This window comes from Sander vitreus, chromosome 1, assembly GCF_031162955.1.
Source record: "Sander vitreus isolate 19-12246 chromosome 1, sanVit1, whole genome shotgun sequence".
NCBI lineage: Eukaryota > Metazoa > Chordata > Actinopteri > Perciformes > Percidae > Sander > Sander vitreus.
This window is the reverse complement of record NC_135855.1, coordinates 26,693,309-26,711,613: the sequence shown is the minus strand read 5'-3', so window position 1 is coordinate 26,711,613 and position 18,305 is coordinate 26,693,309. Positions and strand designations below refer to the sequence as shown.

Below are 18,305 nucleotides of genomic sequence, written 5' to 3'. Positions count from 1 at the left end.
TAGGAAAGATCAGGCATCTTTGTGCTGTTTCAGTAATTTGGTCTATTAACATTTTAATGCATATATGAATATCAATGGGGATTGCTGTGAGTATATCAGTGTATGTTTATATAAATAATGTTGAATGTGTAAGGAAAATATGAACTGTGACACACCAGACTGCAGTAATGCACACATATAATAATACATGTTATTAATGTCTGACTTTAAATTTAAGGTAAATTGATGCTATGGGGTAAATGGCTGCCACGTTTAAAGATTAGCTTCAGTGTAATGACAGCCATATTTACTGACATCAATGCTATATTTGTATTCGGAATAGTTATATCAACAAAACCATAATCTCTTATACCTAATTTGAAAAATGTATGGTTCCCATAATTTATTATACACAAATAACTATGGATTTTTTTCTATAACAGTCTTTTCTTTCACACCGCTATGGAATTTAAGCTGTACAGTTATATAAGCAGTTTTGATTCTGATTCAATACATCACACTGTTTGTGATGGACTGCGATAGCCGCAGTACAGTGCCTTGTTGACCTGGTCTGAGCATGTGCTGACTGGTGCAAAATGACACCAAAACTCACTTGGAACCAAGATACAAGGGAAACATTTAAACGAGGAAAAAAACAACCTTACTGCCCCCCTTGTTGCCAGTACAAAGCTACACCTTGTGCTGTACAATGCTCTCGCTTGACGGCAGAGCCCTTTGACTCACAATTTGCAACAGATTACTTACAAAGTTAGAGGTCATGTATTTATTTCTCTTTCGCTCTCTGTCCCAACCCTATTATTCAGTGTTTTTACACCTTATTTTCTAATCCATCATGTTGATCTCCGTCTTTCACTCTGACTCAGGCTTCTTCTCTGTTGTTTCTTCTTTTGCAAACACAACCTTGTCTCACACTTTCTTTATTTGAAACACTCGCAGCATTCTCTCTTTCCTCCCTCCTCTGAGTTTACACATATAATTTGAATATTTTGTTTAATGTCATTTTCTGTGTTTTCCTATATATGTTTAAATCCCTCCCCTCTTTTTTATCCCTCTCAACATTATCCACCACTTCTATATCTGGTATGGGAAAGTATGAATGGTTATTTTCTATGTATGCCTTTGTATTAGGTATGTATGTGTGCTCTACGTGTATTTGAACACATCTACATGCAAATAGGTTTGTGTCCAAATGCCGGCATCAGAATCAGAAAAGCTTTATTGCCAAGTACGTTTTTTACACATACAAGGAATTTGTTTTGGTGTTGTAGGTCCATGTCACACATTCTCTAAAATAAGTTAAACAAACAGGTTAAACAGAACAAACAATATAAGTATAAATATGTGTATAAATATGTATATATATATATATATATATATATATATATATATATATATATATATATATATATATATATATATATATATATATACAGACGCAGACTGTATTAAAAATAAGAGAGTAAGAATTAAGGTAAAAAGAGCAGAACAGTAGATTAAGTACAGTAGCATATAGAGCCAGAGGTGGGGTGTGGAGAGAGAGGCATGTGTAATATATTTGTGTATTCGTTGTGTTTGTGTATGTGCCCTTTCGTCTCTAGCTCATAATTTTTTTTCTCTATCCTTTTCTTTCTCTTTCTGCTCTCATTTCCTCTCCATCAGTTACTAATCAACCTGAGACATGTCCAATCACTGGGTGTGTGCTCTGGGTGGGATAAGGTTAATCTCTGGAATGGGGATAATATAAGCTAAACATGACAGGGTTCAATCCACGTAAAGATAATTCCATTCCCATATTTCCATATCAGTGGAGATGTCACATTTACTGACAGTGATACAGCAATGGTTTTCAAACATTTTTTTTTCTCTCTCTGGTAGAACCAATTTTCAGGTATTGAAATTAATTGGAAAAACCAGGGAACATTGTTAAAATTATCAAATTGTGTAATATGTATTCTGGACCACTTTCAACAATTCAAATATCCATACTATAGTCTGTAGGCACAATGTGTCATTTTCCTCATTCTTTTCTGTCAGATTTTCTCTCTGCTCATTCAATTCCAGAGTCATTTGTCTTTGTTTCATACAGTTTATTTGGTTCTTTGTCTATTGGCTTCTATTATAACTCTTCTCTCATATTTCTCTTTGTAGCATTTGGTCAGAATGAATGCCATGACCCAGGAGTTCCTGTCAATGGTCAAAGGTACGGTGACCAGTTTCAGCTTGGAAGCTCCGTGGCTTTTCACTGTGATCAAGGATTCATTAGGACACAGGTAAAAATCTGATATCTGTCTGAATCTAATCTGATAGATTATTATTCACACAAATTAAATACAGATTTGTAGATGTATAAGCATTATTTGCATGCAGTATTTGTATTAGTAATAGTAGTCGTAGTGAAATGCTACTTTGTACTCTCCTGTACTTAATTTGTATCTGTATATCGTTTTGATTTAATTTACTTTTATTTATGTTGTATCCTTTTTTCTGTATCATATCTTAATGCATTAGTGCGTAACATTTTGATGTTAATGAACGTCCATTCATTAATATGAACGGACATAGCCATTGTCAAATGAGTTGCTACAAAGCTAATAAAGACTATCAACTCCACAAAACTTTCTCTCTATTTCTCAGTATGTCTATGTTCAGAAGATTGTGGCGTCCAGTGACTTTCCCACGCAGAAACTTGAGTGAAGATAATTACCTTTTCTGAAGAGTCCATCATGTTTTTTTAATTCTCTGTGTCCTCCTTGGCTACTAGCAAATGCGTGGAGGAGGGGGGTGGTACGCGGTCACGGAAGGCTTGTATCAAGTGGACGCAACAGTTTTGTTGTCATTACTTAGAATTCCTCATGGGGGCGACAGAAACTATGCACTATAGCTTTAAATTAAGTAACAATCCTTAATTCCATACATTGATATTCTATTTCCAGGGGTCTGATCAGGTCACTTGCATCATCCAGGAGGGAAACGTTGTTTGGTCTGCGGCTGTACCTCGCTGTGAAGGTAAACACACATACAAACTGTTTACCATGTGTATGAGTAATGGGTAATTTGTTAAAAATGTTCGACTTGCCAGACTATAAGAAGTTGTATACATTTCCTCTTCTAATTGCTTTAGACTCTAGCCTCCCTACACTTATTCATCCTGTTTGCACGCATCTTTCTCTCTCAACAATAATCTTAAATGAGATTGGCACAAGTTCTTATTCAGGGAGAGATTCATTATATGCAGACTCCAATATACAGAGATGTATCCATAGTGTGCCCAATAGCTAATATGTGGAAGTGATAATAAAAGGAGAGTGAATGTGCCGTTATTGCAATACTTTTTAAAGGCGAATGTTATCTACTGGCCTGTGAGTACTCACATGTCTTTTTTTCTATCCCCTCCATCTTGATTGTATTGTCTAAATGACATTATCAAATGTTGGCTGTTGTTAATAAATGGGATGGAGGAGACAATCCAATTGAATAGGGTTGTCACCTTATTAAATATGAAGTATGGGGAAATGTTATTCCTACTGTTGGACAGGGAAGGATAATTATGTTTTATTTCTAGAATGACTTTATCTTCTGCATCCCATCCATGAGTACCACAACTTCAGTATGCACAGAATGGGTAAAAGAAAAGTCATTTTCTTTAGCTTGCTGAAAGTCTGGAGTAATGAGAGCAATCAAAAGGACCAATGTATCAGTCATTCAGAAGAAGTGGTAAGAGTGGGATAGATACGCCATTGCAAATGACATATTGTAGGAAAAAAATTTATAATAAACAGACCATGAAGTTTTTTCAGGGATGTTACTATACATGTTAGCTTATTGTGAGTGCTAGACAGACCAGGCCAAAACTAATATACAGTTACAAAGTTATAATGTTTTTTTTCTTTTTAATCTGGCATCCAAACTCAATTGAAGCTAATTTTGCATTTTAATGTGTCATGGTTGAGTTTTTGGGACACCTAAGCGTAAGCTATAACTTAGTGTCAAGATGTGCCAGCTATGTACAGTTCCCCTCATTTGACACCTAAATATACTTGAGTTGCCCTATAAATTATCATGCTATACTTATTGAGCCCTTTTTCAAACCTGAGCAATGACATGAGCAAAACAACTGAGCTTTGTTTACTGTAGCAGAAAATTGCCACTGCATATTTTCTGAAGTTAAATGTTTATATATGAACTCTATAAATTCAGAAAGGATTAGACAGCTCACGTAAATTGAAAATCTCTCTCTCTCTCTCTCTCTCTCTCTCTCTCTCTCTCTCTCTCTCTTATTTCCCTGTAGCTCCATGTGGAGGCCATCTTACAGCCCCTACTGGTGTTCTGCTGTCTCCTGGTTGGCCCTCCTTTTATAAAGACTCTCTGAACTGCCAGTGGGTGATTGAAGCACAGCCAGACCACGCTGTGAAGATACACTTTGACAGGTAAGTGATCTGGTTATGGAGGTATAGAGAGGCTTGTTTAAGTTTGCTGATCAGTTACTCAGAAAATGAGTCAGATTGTTACCAGTTGGATAACATAGTCATGAAGTATGTCATTTCTTTTCATATATGGTTTGTCAGCTAGTACATTATTTAGTCTGTCAGTCTATTAGTTTGTCAGTCTTTTAGAAGAATCATAAGTTAGTAAGATATAAATGTAGTTGGTGAGTTACTGCTGCAGTAAATAATTAATGTTGGCTTTTTGCACATGTTTTCTGGCCACAAGCCACGAGCAGATGCAGTGTAGCCTGAAATTGCTAAAGCTGAAATTTGTCTTTTTGGGAAGTGACGTAAAGGCCAAGTTATCTTCATCGCCTATGAGGCATTTCATTTGTGTAGGATTCAGCCTTTGCATTGCATGCAAATCTCTGGTGCACAAGCTAGTGAATTGTTCAGTTGGCTGGTTAGATATTCAGATGCAGTCAGTGCATGTGATTGTACAACGTGTCAGTTGCTCCCAACTCTTTGTTTTCTATCCCACCGGGTAGTTAATCACATTCATGTGATGAACTTTTTCGAAATCAGTTATTACTATATTTTATGGTTAAAATGATAACCAGCAGCACTCAGGGTCTCAAGAACCAACTGATTGTCAGTGCCCTGCAGACACGAATGTAAGTAATTGCTCAGTCAGTCAACAATAAATGGTAAATGGATGCATTTATATAGCGCCTTTCTACCTTCCCAGACAAAGCGCTTTGCAATTTGTCTATCATTCACCTATTCACACACACATTCATACACCAATGGTGGTGGAGCTGCAATGCAAGGCACTGGCCTGCAAAAAAGTGAGTGAGAGGACGATATTAAGTCAGTCAATTGTTCAGCTACTTAGGCACACAAGGTTTTTATGTGGTTATTTAAGTGCTCAATTATTTAAATTGGCAGGTAGAATGTCAGTCAATAAGTTTTGGTTTTTAAGTTAGCATAGTTTATTGACATTGTTCAATATTTTGCACTCACAATGACTTTAATAAAATAAGCATTGCTGCTGAATCCTCTCTCAGCATAAACACCCTGTTTATCAACATTGTTAGCTCTCATTTACATTATATTACATTAGCTGGTGTTTAAGGTAGCCTGCACGTGTTATTACATATGCCAGTCATATACATGTTATTTTTGTGTATGTCAGGTTATTGTGTATGTTTTGTTTATGCCTGTATGTCTGTGTAGGTTCCAGACTGAGGTCAATTATGACACACTGGAAATCAGGGATGGCCCGTCAGCCTCCTCTCCCCTCATTGGTGAATACCACGGCACCCAAGCACCTCATTTCCTGATTTCCACATCCAACGTCCTGTTCCTGTTGTTCACGACAGACAACAGCCGCTCTGCAGCAGGCTTTAGCATCAGATATGAAAGTAAGGCTGATTGACAGACTGATATAAATGTTTGGTAGACAAATGATGAATTGCTTGCAGGTATTCATACGTAGCAACAATGTTTTGTTCAATGTTCGCTGAGTGCAAACCAGCTTGGTGTAATTACCCACACACACATATAGTACACTCACCCTCTTGACTCTGTGGTATTTGTGCTTGTGTGATATGATTCTCAGGTGTGAAAATGGAGTCAGACTCTTGTCTTGATCCTGGTATTCCAGTCAATGGTCGACGCCATGGCAGCAGCTTTTCCATTGGCTCCCATGTCTCATTTGCATGTGATCTAGGATACACACTGAGTGATGAGGAGCCAATTGTTTGCGAGCAGAATCATCTGTGGAGTCACGCTCTTCCCAGTTGTGATGGTGAGAATATTTCTTTCTTTCTTTCTTTCTTTCTTTCTTTCTTTCTTTCTTTCTTTCTTTCTTTCTTTCTTTCTTTTTTTCTTTCATTTTAGCACTCATCATGAACACCTACTCTATAGTGGGATGAAACCCTTTGTAAACAATTTACAGTGTAAGAGCAAGAATTACTTAATAATGTGAGGAAAACAGTCACTTGTTGGAATACGTGTCATATGGATTTTGAAGTTCAGTGAAAATTTGGTCATCAAGTAAAACGATAGTTACGTTATTGTAACTCCAGATTCTATGAGTATAGGCGTAGCCCTCTAAGCCAAGCTATGGGTTTATCCCTTCGCGCATGCGCAGTCGTGAAGATTTTCTTTCCCGCCCTTGCGTACCGCTCGGGCTTCAACTACGTCCGCAAATACTGTATATAAACAGAGCGGACCCGTTGCTCTGCTCCCAACATAAGCTTTTTGTTCTTGGGGGGTGGGGAGGACCCCAGGCAGTAGAGGGCGAAGCCAATACGAAATAGAACTTAGTTAGTAAAATTGTCAAGTAAACATAAAACCTAATTGGAAATTTCCTATACAAACTGGCACAGCAGGCCATTGTGTGCACCTTGCGTGTTTGCTTAAAAACACAAAATAAATGCCGAAAAGTGGTTTGTAAATACACTAAATCCCATGCTTGGCAAATTAAGTAATCTTGATCGGAATTTAATGTTGGACAACAAACAAGGGGTCTGATTATTTAAGCTTTCTGAGATTTTTATCAAATTATTTCATTTATACTTTATGCGTGAAATTAATCCACTACTGCAGAATAAATTACTATTACATCATCCATTGGAAAACAGTAAAGCATAAATAAGCATTGCTGTTTTTGAGACCATGACTACATTCATTTAGCTCTTTTTACAGATCATGCACCCCTACATTACCTATACTGTACTGTAGCTGCTTAGCAGGGGGGTGGCGACTATACCAGCTGACACTGAGTCACTTGACAGGTGTCCAGTCTATCGCAGGGTAGTCCATATCCTGGACGTTCCACTTCCCGGATTGCTCCAGGGCTGCAGGAAAATTCCGCCGGATGCATGTATTTTCACCGATGTCCGTTTCCTTCCGCTGTCTTTGTGTTGGAATTTTAAACTCCGGTGGATTTATGAGGACTATGGTTGACTGCTCTTCAGATCTCTGCATGGTAAATTGAGACAGCTAGCTAGACTATCTGTCAAATCTGAGTTTTCTCGCACATGACTATTTTACAGCTGCTCCGTGCGGAGCTTAGTGCTGCCAAAAACGATTGTGATTGGTATAAAGAAATGGCAATAATCCAGAGCACGTTTTTCTCCCATCCCGGAATGCTATGTGTCCTCCGCTCCGCAACTTTTGGATGGTCTGGCAAGGCGAGACTAATCACAGGGCTACCGCATATAGAGAGACAACACGTGATGCATGTTTTGGGAGCATTCGAAGGAAACCCATACAGGCACAGGGGAAAACAAGCAAACTCAACAAATGGCCCCAGTCGTCCAGCATTTTTTAACCTCTGCTGTAGCCGATAGCGCTTACCATTGCACTACTGTCCCATTCTTATTTTTGGAAAATAGAAAATTGGACCAAACTCTGAAGAAATTAGAAGGGCCCTCGGAGAGAGCAGCCGTCCGCAAAGGCCATGGCCTATCTCACTATCTCGTTCCTATATTTAATGGGTTATTCCTCGGCCCATGCTACACCCTTTTACCAAGTTTTATGGAAATGATGTAGTTACGAAACAAACAAACATAACCTCTTTGGCTGAGGTAACTACTGAATGGAAATGCTACAGTTTTAGCAAATTAATCATTTTTAATCACACTTGAAACATATTTAAGTTGCCTTTTAACTGAGTTGATGATGATGACTAAGATATTAAAATCCCAGTTACGCTCACACGCAACTGTGCCTCGTCTTTGCCACAATTTACTTTTGCAAGCAGCCAGCTGTTTGTTTTTGTGTGTGAGACAAGTTTAAGGATGGTGAAGTTTCATACAGTAGTTAGTTTATAGACTGACGGTCCCCTCATGAACATAAAAACAGAAGTGGAGTCAGTAGGGCGAGGTGGCTGAAAGAAGATACAGCCAGAGAGTCCGAGACAGTTGAGAGAGGGGAGGGAGTTGGTGCAGGTGTTGCTATTAGTAACTTGTTTCCCAGTCTTCTTCTTTTTTGCATTTCACTCGGTGTTTCACAGTCATATTGTTAATTGTACAATCTGCCCCCACTCCCAAGTTGCATCCAACCTCAGTGAAATTATGCAGGTCAACAGGCACTACTGAAACAGATGCTCACTGACCATCGCAGGCCTTCTCATTCAGCATTTTGCCCACAGCTCATGCTATCATGGGAGATGAATACACAGCGTCTGATTTAATCTGCCGATTGAAAAGAATCCAATTTGAAAGCCAAAGTCAGGATGTCTCAACTTGGGAGCGAGTTCATACCGAGGCAATCTATCTCACAGTATCAGCCATAAAACATAAGCAGTTTTAAACGGCCACTGTGACATTTTCAATTTTCAGCCAAGCATGCCATCTCACCAGACAGCTGTTACATTACATGACACACTATTTCAGAATGGCACTCTTCTAAAATGGTGTATAAGCCTTCACTAGAATGTAATATGTCATAGTTTGCTTTCAGAGACGATCATGGGACTAGAATTATGTATATGTATATTATCGTCTTTACCTGTTCTGTTACTTAATTATTTCCCTACCTGTTGACAATTTCATATATCCAGTTTACCTGATTTTCATGTTTTGGAGCTGTGGGAGGAAGCCAGAGCGAACCCACGCAGACACAGAGAAAACTTGCAAAGTCCACTGAGAAAGGACTTGGACATCGCACATCAATTTATAGGAGAAAGGAAATCATCTTTAAAAACTCCCACAGCCATACTTAAAGCAACTCATACACACATGGACACATTAACGACAATAATATTATTTACAGTACAGTCTCAGTGGCACAGTTAACATTTTAACAGGGAAAGACAACCTTTTTCCTACTATACCTACTGCACTACGCAGCAACCAAAATTCATTATTTTGACAATATTGTGTAGAAGATAAGATAAAAACAAAATGACATGTAGTCTTCCTGCAGGCGTGCAGAGACCATTCCCTTTCAGTTACACCACAGTGTCTGTTGGACCATAATCACTCGTCTTATTCCTGCCGGTCAGCTAAATCTCCAAACAGATAATACAAAACACTGGCTGCTCTTTTATGTGTCAGGGATAATATTGAAGGGGTGCAGTGACATTTTAAAGCTTACAGTTGGTGCCAAGACAACAAGTTGTTAGAAGTGAACAAAGTCACAGTATCCCTTTTAGTAAACAATGCCATGGCATCCTGTAAGAGGGAGATAATTAAAGACAGAGAAAAAACAGGTAGGAAAGAGTAGGAAGGGATGTAGCTAAAGTCTGGTATATTGTCTTTCTGTTTTACTCTCCCCTGTCTGAAAAACAAGCCATATCTTTCTGTATCTGCTTTTCTTTCAGCGTTCAGTCTTATGATTCTGCTTTCAACACTGAACGCTGCCATACTTTGATTTGCCTCTCAAATCTTTGTTAGAGTGATGAATATTCTTTTTTTTCTGTCTGATTCTTTTCTTTTTCTTACATTGTTATGCTGCTCACACTTTCTAACACACATACATTAACAATCTGCCTCTATCTTCTCACACACAGATTATTCACATACTCTGATGTGTGCACTTGTGCAAGCAATACACACAGTATGTGCACACACATGCGCACACGCCCCTCAAGGGTCATTTAGTCAGACAGTGTCCTACTTTTAACTGAATCCTGATGGGAGTGTGAAAAAAATGGTTACCACAACACACACAATACTGCTAGTCAGAGAGAGAGGGGGGGAGAACGGCTCTCATCACAGCTACTCAACTCTGTTGAAATATGATATGGTATAAGATGGAAGGAAAGACATTGATAGACAGAAAGATAGGGTGGAGAGGCAAAGACACAGCAGTTCTCTACAAACCCATACTGGAATAGCTGCACTATAAAAAAAAGAAAAGCTTTAACATCTGTCAAAATAATACAGTTTACCCAAATCACCAAATTAATTAGCACATTTTTTGTTTAAGGAGCTAAAAGGGACTTGTGTGCACCAAAATATATATAAACCTTCAACTACAGACAGAAGGGACACAACACAAAATGTTATTGTCTCTGATTCAGTTTATAGTCTGGGATGTGTTTGTATCATAGGTAAGAAAAAAACCCTTCTTTTTATTGTTATGCCAGTCAAGCACCTTGAAGCACTTACATTGAATTAAATGTAACTGAGTTGAGCTGAATAGAATTGAAAGGGATGGAGGCACAGTGAGAGAGAAACAAAGAGTCAACATATTATCTTAGTTCAAGAGTCTGTAATGCTCCGCAAGCCCTCTTTTACTCTCCATTACAATACTATAGTATTTTCCATTCTGCTCTATACCAAATGAGTTTGTCCTGTTCCATATCAGTGATCTGGCTCTGTGTGGAGGCTAGGTGTCTGGTAACACACACACACACACACACACACACACACACACACACACACACACACACACACACACACACACACACGCACCAATCCCTCACTCTTTTACAACAAATCACTCTTTCTTTGTCTGTCACAATCTCCCTGCTCTGTTTTCTTTTTGTTTCTAAGAGCATCTCTGGCCTTCACCCTTTGTTTCTCTGTCTGTAGCTGTATGTAGAAGCTGCATGTTTACCTTTGAAAGTTCTAGTTTTCTCTGTAATACAATCCAATTTGGTGAAATCAACAATAAGTCTTCAGTGCATGTTATATACTGTATCTTACGTAACAACAATATGTTACTTTGTCATAAATGTGATTATGTGATGATATTTTGAACTGGACACACCATTGTCAGCTGTTCATGTCTGAAATATGTTATCTGCCACTATATTAATGTTCTAGGCAACTAAAAACAATTAAGGTGAGGTTAGTAAAAGGTTTTTGTCATTGTTGAAGCATCTATAATTGATATTTCTATGTGAAAGAGGTTGCTAATAGTGATGAACCTACAGAAAATTAGCACCTGAATCTGCAGCTTCCCTCGGCTTTACAGAATTTTATAGACACTCTAAGCTCATTGTTTAGCTGTCTGATCTGCAACCTTACTGTGGTGATTCACTCTCACCACTCTCATGGCATACTTTTTTGGCTATAGCAGGAAACAGTTTTCAGTAAAAAAAAGCTCCAAACCTAACAATACACTACCTGCTTAGCATTAAACAGCAAATACAGGAAGTGACTAGCTGCTGAACGTAGTGGAGCATTTAGCAGCTAAAGAGCCAAATATTTTGCTCAATTACCACGACCAACAAGAGAGTGAATGTTGGGCTTGCATTCGTTAGATGGCAAGAAATACGACTCTGAATGAATGATAATGTTGCTCTGTAACCGTTGGATGTATAAATAAGCAACTCTTTACTAAGGTGATGATATGTCAGTGTCAGTATGTCAGTGTTATGTTCACAACTTTCAGTGACCTCACTTGGCCAAAAAAAATCAGTTATTGCAGGTTTAATAAGAAACACATTTGCACAACATAGAGACATCAGTTAGGTATTGAATGTTGTTGGATTTACAACGCCTATACTTTAAAGGACAATTCCGGCGCAAAACGAACCTAGGGGTTATTAACAGATGTGTACCCACTCTGTCGCTCTCTGGGACATGTTTTCATGCTAATCGAATGAGTTTTTAGCTTGAAAGACGCTAGCGCAGACCGCCGATTAGCTTACAATGCTAGTATTCGGGGCACAGGGAACGTAAAAACAAATCGCTATTTATACCACTAAAAAGGCTCAAAATATCACCAAACTTCAACGGTAGCATAACGAGGGTCCCTAAATGTTAACCGAAGCATGGAGAACTTTGTAAATGTACAGACAGTTTATTGAAAAGATAGATTATATAAAGACACTCGCGTTCATGTTTACATGCCGCCGCCGCTGTCTTGGAAACCAGTCATGACTTACAGCTGGCGATGCAAACTAAAATCAAAAGCAATTTGCTCAATATATCTGAAATAATCGCTCTCTGCATAACTTGTCTAGTGTACTTACTCAGTGGATAACTGTTCATCTGGTCCCTCTGGTCTGGGTCGCCGAGTTTCAAGTACAGCCCTGTTTATCAGAAAGAGGAAATCTTCAGACTGTACAAAACACTGCGTCTCTTGGGTATCGCGACGCAACAGGTCCCTCTCCTTGCAACACAGACACTCCTGTTCGGTGGCCATAGCTTCACAATGTCCTCAGGTACACCACCAGTTTCCCGAAGTACAAGGCTGTGTTGCAGCATTGACTACCGGTAGCTCTCTCTCGTAGCCCTTTCATGGAGCTCCCGCATCTTATCTTTTCAATAAACTATCTGTACACTTATAATGTTCTCAATGCTTCGGTTAACATTTAGGGACCCTCATTATGCTACCGTTGAAGTTTGGTGATATTTTGAGCCTTTTAGTGGTATAAATAGCGATTTGTTTTTACGTTCTCTGTGCCCCGAATACTAGCGTTCTAAGCTAATCAGCGGCCCGCGCTAGCTTGTTTCAAGCTAAAAACTCATTTGATTAGCATGAAAACATGTCCCAGAGAGCGACAGAGTGGGTACACATCTGTTAATAACCCCTAGGTTCGTTTTGCGCCGGAATTGTCCTTTAATTGTGTTACATTGCATTACAGTTTGAATTTGTGAATCTACAGCTGTTTCTTCTCACGTCTCCTTCATATAATTCTTTTAATATCGGGGAGAGACTATTTTTTTGCACAGAGCACATACTGACACCATGCTTAGCTCACACAATTCTGGCAGTTTTTGAAGGTCTGCAGATTTATAAAGCTGAATGTGGTTTAATTTCAGTAACTTAACAATTAACTGAGAGTGATTGATTAGAGCGAATAAATCTGTCATTATGTGGTGACCTCATAACTATACTTAAGATATGTATTATTTTTAGGTATTAAACTTGAGCAGTCCTTTTTTTAGAATTTGTTGAGGTATTTGTCAGCTCAGTGCAAACTGTTTGTATAGTGGTAAAATATAAATGTATTCTCCCTTTCTTTTTCACCCTTCTCTATCTGTCACTTTGTCTCTGTAGCCCTTTGTGGAGGTTATATCTTTGGTAAAACGGGGACAATTCTGTCACCTGGCTTTCCTGACTTTTACCCCAATTCTCTTAACTGCACTTGGACTATAGAGGTGTCTCATGGGAAAGGTAAGCACACATACACAGACATAATGGAAACACCCATCCATTTGCTTGGAAAAATAAAGATTTATTAAAGTAGCACATTTTGAAGATTGCTGTGCATTTACACTCTATAATTTGCCTGATATGTGTTTCTGTTTTGGTGTCTGTGTTCACCTACTGCCATTTTTGTATCTGTGACTAACTATATCCATCCATCCATCCAATCATGCATCCATCTGTTTATTCATCCATTCATTTCCAGGAGTCCATCTGGTTTTCCACACTTTCCATCTGGAGGAGAACCATGACTACCTTTCCATCACTGAGGACAGCAATTTCCAGGTTCCAGTAGCTCGACTCACTGGCTCAGTGCTGCCCCCTAGTGTCAAAGCAGGGCTCTATGGGAACTTCAGCGCTCAGCTACGTTTCATATCGGATTTTTCCATGAGTTATGAAGGCTTTAATATTACTTTCTCAGGTAAGAACACTGGATCAGAAACAGTTTTTTGTTAACATTAATGAAGTGGACTGTAAATCAGCCTAAAAACTGTCTAACTCTAATTACAGAAGAGACTTAACCTGCCTTGTTAGCCTGACATAGGCCTAACTCTTTCAGATCTAGACTACCAGACTAAACAGATATCATAAACAACAGTATTGACTGTCTTATATATAGGGTTGGGCGTCGTTTGGATTTTAACAATTCTGATTCCAATTCCGATTCTTCCTTTCGATTCCGGTTCTTATCGATTCTCGATTCCGATTCTTTGAGGGGTGGAGTTGAAACGGGTCACATGCCTAATTCACAAATAAGAGGAAAGTTTTATTTTGATTCAATGGTGGTTTGCCGTTTTACAGGGCTTTTTCAACGTAAAATAAAGCCAGATTAGAGCGTCACTTACTGTGCTCCATGGCTGCAACACAACAAGCGCCTGGCCGCTACGGAAACCAAAACTTGCACATTAAATTTGGAACCCATGATCAGATTGAAACCAAATCCTCAAAAGTAGGATGCCCAATCCTACTTATATAGTTGTATTCTCTATACTATATTAGTTGTACACCTGAACAATCCCGGAAATGAAACGTCCTCGATATAGACTATGGTTTACTTAACAACAGTTACAGAGTTCTTGTACATTTCAAACCACTTTAGTCTTTTAAGAATGACTCCTCAACAATGTTATTTACGTCTCTGTATAGAGTACGACTTAGAGCCATGTGAGGATCCAGGTGTACCAGCGTACAGCAGGAGGATGGGATTCAGATTTCGGGTTGGCGACTCGCTGGCCTTCACTTGTTTCAGTGGCTACCGACTTGAGGGAGACAGCAAGATCACTTGTCTGGGAGGAGGCAGGCGAGTCTGGAGCAACATACTACCACGATGTATAGGTGAGACAAACAATCCGATCACGATTGTTTTGTGGTTTGTATCTTACCATCTATTACATTGACCTCTGTGAGTTGATTCTGAAAGCAGTGTCAAGCTCAGAGAACAAAGTGACACGAAGCAGGGTTTAGTTCACAATGTTCTAAAGGTTTAATGAGAGAATGATACATACATTTTCTAACAATCGCTTCATCCACTTTGATGACGTGGGAATAGAAAGATAAGAAAGAGGCACCAGAGGAAAGGAGGATTAGATCAAGGTAGGTTCACGCGGATAAATCTTCAGGAAGAATTTTTTTTTTTTTTTTTTTACAATTCATGATACAAATGTAACATGCCAATTAAAACATATGAGAGAGGCTTTGCTCAGAGTTTTTACTCTGGAGTGGAATGTAACATATTCACAACGTACATAGATAAACCAACTAGTGTCTCAGTAAAAACAAAATTATTATTTTTTTACATTCAGACTATAGTTACATATATGCAATTAAGATTGTGGGTATTACACTCTATAATCATTGACCTTTTTCTTGTACAACAATGCTTTCTTTACACAGCATTACATATACTTTAGCGATTAGTTGTAACCAGCCTTTCAAAAGTATTTCTGCCTTCAGTATTTATAGTTTTAGAGGGGTTTATCTTTTGTGCAAATAACTGGCAGCTTGTAAAATACAACTTTTTAAATTAACTTTCACCATATAAACAAGCCTTGAGGTAAAGTATCAGCATTTTCCTGGTTGTAATTCACCAGTATTTTATTGCTGACACAAAAGTAATTCACTATTATTTGACTGGTTGACAATTGGCTTTATTAGCCAAGGATTGGCTATTAGCACGTTGTAATTTTGCTGGTATTTGATGAGTAGTAGTGTTTCCTTGGATGCTGCTGGTAGTTTATGAGAGTCTGGCTGGTGGCTGCTGGTAATTTTCAATCTCCAAAAAGAGAAGACTCAAAATGCTATAATAGCATTATCTGTCAAGAGATCAGGCCTGACTAACAGGAACAGCAGCTGGCAACGTTCACTGGGTTCATCTCTCTCCCTCTCTTTCTTTCCAAATGCCCCTCTCTTTAGCTCTCTGTCTCTCTTTTTTCTTGTTTCTCCTCCTCTCCCTCTGTATTTAGACAGTCCTCGGGCAGATAATTAGGGCATTAGCTGCTATATGAAGAGTGTTAATACTGTGTCTTTTGTTACTCCCCTTCCCTTTTCTAATTTCTCTCTGCATATTTTCAAAAGGCCCAAAAGGTCTGTCTTGGTTAGTCTGCTATCTTCTCTTATTTCCTTCCTCTTTCAGCTCTCTCTTTATCCTTTTCTTCTCCCCCTTGACTGTTCTGTATTTTCTCACTCCCTCCCTCTGAAGTGCTGTTCTCACTTTCAAAAGATTTTCTGAAGAATTGCTAGTAGCATCCTTAAATATATGCTTATCTCCTACCTCCTATTTGCTTTAGAAACTACAGAACATTTGTTTGTACATTTGTTCAGATTTGATAGACACTGCATGTTTTCTTATTTTTCTCAGTGAGTTCTACCTTGTTCCACAACAGCTCCTCTCCTGTTTATCTTATTACATGTACTTCCCATTTCCTCTTTCTCCCTTCTAAGTAGTGGTGGTCCTGCATTTCTCCTCTCTTCATTTCATTTGACAAACATTTGCACAATGTACCACTTATTAGAATCCCTAAACTTTGATGGCCACTGCACCTGCTAGATAATTCTGTAAACTTTCTAAACTAACACAGACCTGCTTTTATGCAATGTTTTTCATGTAGTTTATGTTCAATTGCTTTGCTTTTTAATGTGTTTTAAACTAGTGCTTTTTAAACTATGTAATACTAATTAATTATTATTATTATTATTATTATTATTATTATTATCATTATCATTATCATTATTGTTATAATGTCTGCTGAGTTGAGTAAGGTTTGTGGTTATACTGGATATGCATTTTTGCAGTCCTCTCCTCTCTTTTGTTTTACATAATAAGCCAACCCAGATATTCTGCCTGCTCAAAGATAATTAGGCAGAAATGCTGATTTTGATCCACACCTCCCTGCCCCCTTTACTCTCTTGCTGTAGCGGAGTGTGGAGCCTCCTCACTAGGACCAGAAGGTGTTCTGCTCTCTCCTAACTTTCCCTCCAACTACGATAACAACCACGAGTGCATCTACCGCATCACTACCGAAAAGGGCAAAGGAATCAGACTGAAAGCTGAGAGCTTCTTATTGCACGATGGAGACTATCTCAAGGTATGCACACACACACACACACACACACACACACACACACACACACACACACACACACACACACACAACGCACATACAGGATTATAGTGATCAAAAGCTGTCTATATGCAAAGTTGTATGCTTTAACACATATATGCTTGAACAGATTATTACGTGTTTGGTTTACCTCAAATTATGCTTTAAAAGAAAACAATAATTTAGTTGCGGATGCTGGCATAATCATGAACACAGTAATGGAATGTGCCAGAAGAAATATAAGTGTTTGTTGTAGTGACCACATACTTAGATATATGACTCATATTTTGACTCCAAATGACAATGTACTGACCATTAGCAAAAGTTGTGGATAATACCTGGTACATTTTTTGGTACCACCCTGGTCGAGGTTCCAGGCAAGCTGAGCCGATACTAAAAGGCGGAGGTAAAACACTGCAGACCATTGATTGGTCAGAGAATTGTCACTAGCATGACAGGATTTTAAAAGATCAAAGTTACCGGAATTTTTGTATTCACTCGACACAGATTTAAAAAAAAAAATGGCAGCCTGCATAACTACGCCGTACACCATGTACACTACACTGTACAGTTGACACCATGCAGATTTTCCTCTGTTTGGTAGCAGATGAGAATCAATCTATTAATTAATTAATTTATTTTTCACATGGAATCGTACGAGGTACAATTCCAGGGAAGTGTAAGAGGAATCCCACCTACACCAAGAGGGTACTATCTGCAGTGAAAAATACTGTTACCAAAAAAGTGAGTCGAGTTGAGCAGAGCCGTACCACACAGTGGAAACACAGCATATGAGTTCAGTAACTCAACAAGAGGTACACTGACCTGCATAATGGCAGAAAAATTTGAAATTGAACAAAAAATTTGAGAGGTTTCCATGCTTTGATTACTCCATCTTCTGTGTTTGACACAAAAGCAAAGAACTGCCTTAAATATGATTTTCTCATCTATATATTTCATGTCTGTGCACTCTAGTAGTCATTTTCATGTTGCATTGCGGAGTCCAAACTTTCCCAATGCAGTCCTCAAAGCCCAGCTGTTGTGCAAGCCTTTGTTCCCGTCATGAACACCTGGTTCAATTAAGATGTCAGGGAATGTGTAGCGTTTAATTATATGTGGTGTGCAAGAAAAAGGCTGGAGTAAAAAGGTGAAACACGGGGAC

The 18,305-nt window shown here is 38.6% G+C and overlaps 1 protein-coding gene across 1 annotated transcript in view; it reads left to right on the top strand.

The window, feature by feature from the left end:
• LOC144523220 (CUB and sushi domain-containing protein 1-like) overlaps positions 1-18,305 on the top strand; it is a 339,360-nt gene that overhangs the window by 201,838 nt on the left and 119,217 nt on the right. Inside the window, exons 16-24 of the mRNA XM_078258647.1 lie at positions 2,149-2,270; positions 2,934-3,006; positions 4,289-4,427; positions 5,661-5,848; positions 6,046-6,234; positions 13,395-13,511; positions 13,750-13,965; positions 14,691-14,879; positions 16,959-17,128. Of these exons, the coding sequence (XP_078114773.1) occupies positions 2,149-2,270; positions 2,934-3,006; positions 4,289-4,427; positions 5,661-5,848; positions 6,046-6,234; positions 13,395-13,511; positions 13,750-13,965; positions 14,691-14,879; positions 16,959-17,128 (1,403 nt within the window). The remainder of the gene's footprint in view (positions 1-2,148; positions 2,271-2,933; positions 3,007-4,288; positions 4,428-5,660; positions 5,849-6,045; positions 6,235-13,394; positions 13,512-13,749; positions 13,966-14,690; positions 14,880-16,958; positions 17,129-18,305) is intronic.